Source organism: Lepidochelys kempii, chromosome 14, assembly GCF_965140265.1.
Source record: "Lepidochelys kempii isolate rLepKem1 chromosome 14, rLepKem1.hap2, whole genome shotgun sequence".
NCBI classification, from domain to species: domain Eukaryota; kingdom Metazoa; phylum Chordata; order Testudines; family Cheloniidae; genus Lepidochelys; species Lepidochelys kempii.
The window spans coordinates 41,258,331-41,265,098 of record NC_133269.1 but is presented as its reverse complement, the minus strand read 5'-3'; the positions used below and the strand labels follow the sequence as shown (position 1 = coordinate 41,265,098).

Below are 6,768 nucleotides of genomic sequence, written 5' to 3'. Positions count from 1 at the left end.
CAGGCTGGGGACTCGAGATTGGGGTTCAATTCCCAACTCTGACAGACTCTCTGGGCAAGCCCTTGTACCTTTAGAAGCCTCAGGTTCCCTATCTGTAAAATGGGGATGAGCCTTCCTCTACCTCTTCTGTTCAGCCTGCAAGAGCTTTCAGGCAGCGACTGTCTCTCGCTGTGTGTCTGGGCAGCGCCCGGCACAACAGGGCCCTGATCTCAGTTGAGGCAACTGTGGATAGGTGCCCTGTAGGCAGGCTACATATCTGTGAACAGGCAGGCAGGCGTGTTGTGCGTCTGATCGAGTGGGTCCATTGTGAGTTGCATGTCTGCAATTGTCCAAGTGTGGTTGTTCTGGTGCGCGCCTGGGACTGGGTGGGCTGCATGGTAGGTCGGTCAGGGAGTAGACATGCTATGTGCTATGCCATCAGCTGAGCTGAGGTTTCCGCTATGGGGCCTGACACTGCTCTGCTTCCCTTCCCCACACAGGACCTTCATCTGCCAGACCTGTTCCAACTTCCTGCTGCTACCATGGGGCATCTGGGGAAGAGATGGTGAGAGCACATGATCAGAGAGGCCCCTGGCAGGCATGGGCCCCAGCTGGCTCTCCTGGAAGAGCCTGACCATACATCCCAGAGATGTGTGAAAATACATTTAAGCTGGGGCCAGATTGGAGCTGGCACCCCCTAGAGGTGAAAGGCCCAGTGTCCCATTCCCCACCTGCATAGCCAGCCAATTCATCTGCCCTAGGGGTGGATCAGAGCTGACATCCCCTAAGGGGGAAAAGGCCTCATGGCCCATTCCCCACTCCCATAGCCAACCAGTTCCTCTGCTCTGGGGGTGGATGGGAGCTTGTGCCCACTAAATGAGAAAGACCCCATATCCCATTCCAGCACAGGGTGAATAAACACAGGGAGTCACTGCCGACAGCTTCCAGTTTATTCTCCACTGAAGGCTTGGACAAGTCATGGCCGGGAGCTGGGCAGCTCCAGCGCTATCCCTGGAGGGCTTGGGACTAGGGCCAGCTTGTCAGGTGAGGCCGAAGGCCCTAGCTTCCCCAGAAGTGGCCCATTCCCCACGCCCCAGGACACTCCCTCCAGTCCTTCCCTGGGCCCTCATGCCAGGCCGGTCTCCTCCTTCAGATAGTCCTTGTAGATCCTGCGGATCCTGGCAATGTCCTTTTCGGGCGGCTGTTGCCACTCATACCAGGGGTACCAGGGTGTCTGGCTCTGCAGGGAGAGGGCGGGGGGCGTCTTGGCCACTGCCTGGTGCTGGTTAGTGTAGTCCTCACCCTGCAGCGTCACCAAGGGGATGTGGAAGCTCAGGAGCCCTTGGGGGGAGGAAAAGCAGCTGGTAAGCAAGACGGGTCAATCCCCATCCACAGCCCTGCTCCCCACACACAGCCCTGGGCTCCCCGCCAGTGCTGCCGGTGCCCCTCAATTCTAACCCGCAGCCCCCTGCTATTCCCACTTGGTCATATCCAGCTCTCTACTCACCATGGTCACGAGCTTGGTAGATTGCCTGGGTCAAGCGTTTATGCTGCTTCATGCAGACGCCTGCAGCGGAAGGAGAGGGTAGCGTGTCTCAGAGAACAAAGAGACCATGGGGTTTGGGGAGCCAATTCTGGGGCAAATTGATCCAGAGGCTCCTTTTCCATTTCTAAAAGGGACAGACAGGGCCCCAAGGGACAAAGAGGGTTCCCCAGGTGGGGGCTGGGCTGGATGGGGCATCTCCATCTCCCTGGGGAACAGGCTGTAGTGGGCAATGCTTCCCCATGGAGGGATGGGACCAGATGGGAAATGTCACCTCCTTTGTCAGTTTCATCCTTCTCTCCCCCTGCCCTCAAGGATCCCCATCCCACCCACCTCTTGGTACCCCCCCCCCCACAGACTATCCCCTGGCCTCTTGGGCTATTCTCCTCCACCTCTGCACTACCCCAGCCCTCATGCTGCCCCTGCTTCCTCTCTCTTGGGTCCCGCCCTGAACCAGGCAGATGGCTCCCCGTCCACCCCTTTGGTCTGACTGGGAAAGTGGTTCCCTGTGGCGGACTCCAAGCCCCCCTGGGCAGAGGACGAACAATGTACCTGTGCGTGTGGGATGGAAGGTGATGCCGGTGTGGGAGCAGATGAACTGCTCTAGGAGCTTCACATTCTGCGGGGGGGAGAGAGGCAGAAGTGGAGCTGTGAGCAGCAGGCGCAGGGCCTGGCGGAAAGAGGCTGGCGCCGTAGAGAGGACACCGGGCTGCTGGGGGACACCAGGTTTCACAAAGAGCCGGGGAAGGAAGGGACCATACAGGAAGGGCCAGCCTGAGGAAAGAAGTGGGGATCACAGAGTCGGGGCAGAGGGGAAAGAGGGGATCATACAGCCAGGGCAGGGGCAAAGGGGAAGGTATCATACAGACAGGGCAGGTCTTAGGAAGAGGGTTACAGAGCAGGGGTGGAGGATCATAGAGCTGTGCCCAAGGAACTCAGACCACGCATGTTTTCTCCCCAGGTCGAGGGATGGGGGTCACAGGCCCTGCCTGGGGGTGGGGAGGGGCTGGAAGGACCTGAGTCGGACTCGGCCCCTTACCCTGTAGTCCACGTGGAGTTTTTGGTCTCGGCAGATGGGGCAGGGGTTCCCCACAATCTTCTTTCCTCTCTGGGGAACCAAACGAGACTGTCAGAGCTGAGCCGCCTCTCCACCCTGCTCACATCCCAGCCAGCGGTGGTCCCCATATACCACAAAGCAACACTCATGGTGGGCCAGACCCATGGGCCCATCTAGCCCGGTATCCTTTCTCTGGCAGTGGTTAGCCAAAGGAGAAGGTGCAAGCAACCCCTAGTGGTCAGGTATGGAATAGCCTGCCTCCATAGAATGGCCTTCCTGTCCTTCCTCATGCCCTGAAGCATCTGTCCCCTGCTATTATAATAATCCCAAACTCTTCCCGAGGGCTTTACATCTGGAGATCACGAAGCACTTTGCTGTCTTTAACCCCATTTTACACATGGGGAAACTGAGGCAGAAAAGGACAGCGACTTGCCTATGGTCACCCAGCAGAGGTGGGCACAGCAGCCCCGCTCCAGTGGCCGGGTATCCTCGCCAGCTGTGCCCTCAAATCCTACTAGACTCTTCTCCAGCCTCCCCCATCCTGGTCCCTTTCCAACACTCGCTGGAGACGATTCCGACCCCTGTGGACCAGCTGCTAAAGGATTAAGTTCTCTGGGTCCTGCTGACCTTCAAACTCCTCCTTGTTTGGTGTCACCTGCCAATTTACCTTCCCGCCCTCTCATCAAACCGCACCTTTCTGATCCGCTTTTCACTCTGCTCCCACTTCTATACGCCCCCGCACCCTGCTCTAACCACTAGAGACCCTACTTCCCTCCCAGCACCAGTAGTCCTGGCTCCCAGGCCCCCTGCTCTAACCACTAGATCAGTGATCCCCAAACTTTTTCTGTCACCCCCCCGCCTTACCTGTAATGGAACCTGTCCGCTGCACTCCCCACAAGGGAACAACTGTGGGGCTGCTGCTGGGAGTGGAGCTCAAGCTGCAGCAAGGTGTGGGGCTGGAGTGGAGCTGGGGGCACAGTGGAGCTGGATGGTGCTCTCTCTCCACCCTTCCCCGCACTATGGGGGCTGACCTCACCCCTCCCCTCCCGAAGGTTCCTCCGTGCCCCCCCAGACGGTGCACCCCACAGTTTGAAGGCCACTGCACTAGAGCCACACTTTCTTCCTGGATTGCAGACAAAACCCAGGAGTCAACTCCCAACCCCCTTGCTCTAATCATTAGACCCCCTCCCCACCCAGAGCAGGGGATAGAACTCAGGAGTCCTGGCTCCCAGCCCCTTGCTCTAACCACTAGACTCAGGACCTCTTTCTTTGCTGGCATCTCTCCGACCAGCCTTGATGAGGACAGCTCATGCCATAGGGTGGAGTCTGGGTGTCCACTGGCTCCCCCATGTGTCTCCTGGAGCCTGGGCAGCCGACAGGTGTGCCAGTCATTGGCCCCAAGCCCTGCCCAAGCTGAGGGGCAAGGGAAGGTGTGGGGCTGCACACTCACTATGCAGGTCTTGCGGGTCTTCTGTGGGGGGATGGGTCCCTTGTGGTTACGCCGATAGCCGAACCAGATGGGTTTGTCGCCGTATCTCTCGATGTACTCTGCAGGGGTGGGGTGGGGGGAGGGGAGAGTTAGCCATTCCCAAGTGGGGTTCACACCGAGGATCCTAGAGAACATGAGGGAGTGCTGCCTCTGTTGCATCATGGGGAAGATGGGGAAACTGAGTCACAGTGGGAGGAGGATGGCCAATGATCATACTGAGAGTCTGGGTCCAGAGATGGAAACCCAGGTGTCCGAACTCCCAGCCCCCTGCTCTAAACCACTAGACTCTCCTCCCCTCCCAGGGCACAGGATAGAACCCAAGAATCCTGGATCCCAGGTCTGCTTCCCATGCCACTCTAACTCTTAGACCACTTCCAGGAAACCTGAGCCCCTTACAAGGTTACCCTTGGTGCTGCCAGCCTGTGAAGCAGCAGGTCCAAAGCCCAGCACCAACCCCTCCGCAGCTCCTGGCTGGATACCTTCTGTCTCTAGATACTCCCAGGGTTTCTCCTTAAAGCGTGATTCAGTGTCAAAGGTGACTGGCTCTGCTGACGTGGTTGGGTCCATCTCTGTGCTAAATACCCGGAGCACGGGGCGCTGGAGCCGTAGGAGCGAAGCAGCAGGAGCAGCCTAAGAAAGGCCGAGTCAGGAAAGGAGAGAAAGGATCAGACCACCTCAAAGAGCAGCTGTCCCTACTGCATCTAGGATATTAAATAAGGATCAATGAAATGCAGCCACCTCTGGTGTGGAACAGCTAGGGAACAGCAACATGGCACGGGGGCAGAGGGGGTTAACTCACCCATCACAGAAATGCGGCCACCTCTGGGGTGGGGCAGTTGGGGAATAGCCACACAGCAACACTGCATAGCGGAGGGGAGAATCACTCACCCATCACTGAAAATTGCACCGACTGGGCTTTGCAGGCACAACGATTTGTCCCAGTGCTCTTGGCTGAATTCTTCCCTCCGCTCTGCAGTGGTTAACTGCTGTGCTTCACCCAAAGGAGGCTGCATTTCAGCAGAGCCCATGCCACTCTGTGATAAAACAGCAGGGCTAGTGAATATGAAAGATTTTATACATGGGATTGGAAAATGCTAGCATGATCTTTTCAGCAAGCAACTTTAACAATATTTTTTGCATTTAATTTCCCAGCTAGTTTTAAGAAAGAAAAACAAAACAAAACCACAGAGTAAGGACAAATGGATCTGCTGTCTGCATCTGCCCTGTCCAGAGTTGCTGGACACTGCATGGAAACAGCAGCAGGAAACTGTGTCTAAGGTGGGTGGCCCAGTGAGCTCATGCCTCAAAGGCAAGATAGCCTGCAGGACCCCACAACAACAGGGCGCTGAGATCCCATGTGACACAGCGATGCCGCGCAATGGAATAACACCATGCCAGGGGAACATCATATCCTGCTGCAATGCTGATCTGGCGCTGCCCAGCAATCAAGTTGACAGTCTGGCTCGGCCCTGGATAACTGTGTTGTGTTATGCTGAAGTGCATAACCACAGCACTGCAGGGCGATGTCATGGCAGGGGGACTTTGGGAACAGCAATAATGTCACCTCGTCTCACACGGGCGGCCTGACCCACCCTTGTGGGGTCACAACAGGACAATGCCACGTCACATCATGTTGCCCAATGCCACACAGCACCATAACAGCATGACACCCATGATATCATATTGCCACGCCTTAGCATGATGACCTCACGGCATGGCAGCTATGATATCACGCTGCCACCTCGTGGCAAGATAACCCTACAGCATGGCAGCCATGATGTCACGCTGCCTTGCTCCTGGCATGATGACCTCATACCACAGCAGCCCTGTCATGCTGCCACCCTGTGGAGTGATGACCTCACAGCACGGCAGGCATTATGTCACACTCCCCCTACCCCTAGGCTGTGATAACCTCATGGCATGACAATCATGATGCCACGGTGCCCCCTCATGGCATGATGACATCATAGCAAGTGATTTTGGTGCAGGGCAACTCTGACATCACACTTCGTCCACCATGGCACAATGACATCACTGAGGACATTTCCGGTACAGCAGAATGACGCCACCCAACAAAGTGATACATGCAATGACAGCACATGGCCCCGGCCGGCCCCCTTATCCCCGCTCCTCACCTGAGCCCAGAAGAGCCTCGGGAGCAGAGCCAGCCCAGGCAGGCTACTCGCGACCCTTCGCAGTAACATGGTGCCCCTGGAAGCCGCCATCGTGCGCTACGGTGATCTGTGCGCATGCGTGGTGACTAACAAATCAAAACGGCCTTGATAGCAGCCATCTTCTTGCACGTGACCAAAGGGCAAGATGATCATTGCGCATGCGCGCATACATTTTGTTGGTGCGCCTGCGCACAGATAGGAGTGGAATAAAAACTGCGCCACAAGATCAAGACAATACTGGGCGTTGGCCGCGCATGCGTACAACCTGTAGGACGACAGCTCAGGAGACTCAGCCGGCCCCACCCCCGCGCATGCGCGGTATAGAGAGTCTCGTGACACCTCCGCAAGGGTGTTGCCCGCCGGCCGAGCCCAGTCACCCGCCTTTCCCCTTCGCGCACGCGCGCTGGGGCCCCTTCCTAACTGCGTCACAACCGTCGCCGATTTTAAAATTGATTTTCGAGCTCGGATTCCTCTCGCCCATCGAGAGGGGACCCCAGCGCTGTGTTTCGCTAGCGGTTTTAAATCG

The 6,768-nt window shown here is 57.0% G+C and overlaps 1 protein-coding gene across 6 annotated transcripts; it reads right to left on the bottom strand.

Annotated features, from left to right (window-relative positions):
- Positions 1-915: 915 nt before the first annotated feature.
- On the bottom strand, positions 916-6,357 carry MRPS18B (mitochondrial ribosomal protein S18B). Of its 6 annotated transcripts, XM_073311195.1 has the most exons (8): positions 6,204-6,293; positions 4,957-5,102; positions 4,548-4,698; positions 4,030-4,127; positions 2,562-2,630; positions 2,075-2,231; positions 1,487-1,546; positions 916-1,320 (listed from the first exon to the last, which is right to left on the bottom strand). In XM_073311195.1, the coding sequence occupies exons 3-8, from the start codon at positions 4,633-4,635 to the stop codon at positions 1,106-1,108; spliced, it is 687 nt and encodes a 228-aa protein (XP_073167296.1). In that variant the 5' UTR covers positions 4,636-4,698; positions 4,957-5,102; positions 6,204-6,293; the 3' UTR covers positions 916-1,105. The 6 variants fall into 6 exon arrangements, with proteins under 6 accessions (XP_073167296.1, XP_073167293.1, XP_073167295.1 ...); XM_073311192.1 differs by lacking the exon at positions 4,957-5,102 and having other exon boundaries at positions 6,204-6,352; XM_073311194.1 differs by lacking the exon at positions 4,957-5,102 and having other exon boundaries at positions 2,075-2,141; positions 6,204-6,350.
- Between the last annotated feature and the right edge of the window lie 411 nt (positions 6,358-6,768).

Excerpts from the sequence above, each read along its gene's own strand:
- MRPS18B (XM_073311192.1), bottom strand. The coding sequence starts at position 6,293 with ATGGCGGCTTCCAGGGGCACCATGTTACTGCGAAGGGTCGCGAGTAGC. Across the intron at positions 4,128-4,547 it reads GGAGTATCTAGAGACAGAAG|AGTACATCGAGAGATACGGC; the intron begins GTATCCAGCCAG and ends CCACCCCTGCAG. Across the intron at positions 2,232-2,561 it reads AACTCCACGTGGACTACAGG|CCCGGTGTCCTCTCTACGGC; the intron begins GTAAGGGGCCGA and ends GTCCCCCAGCAG.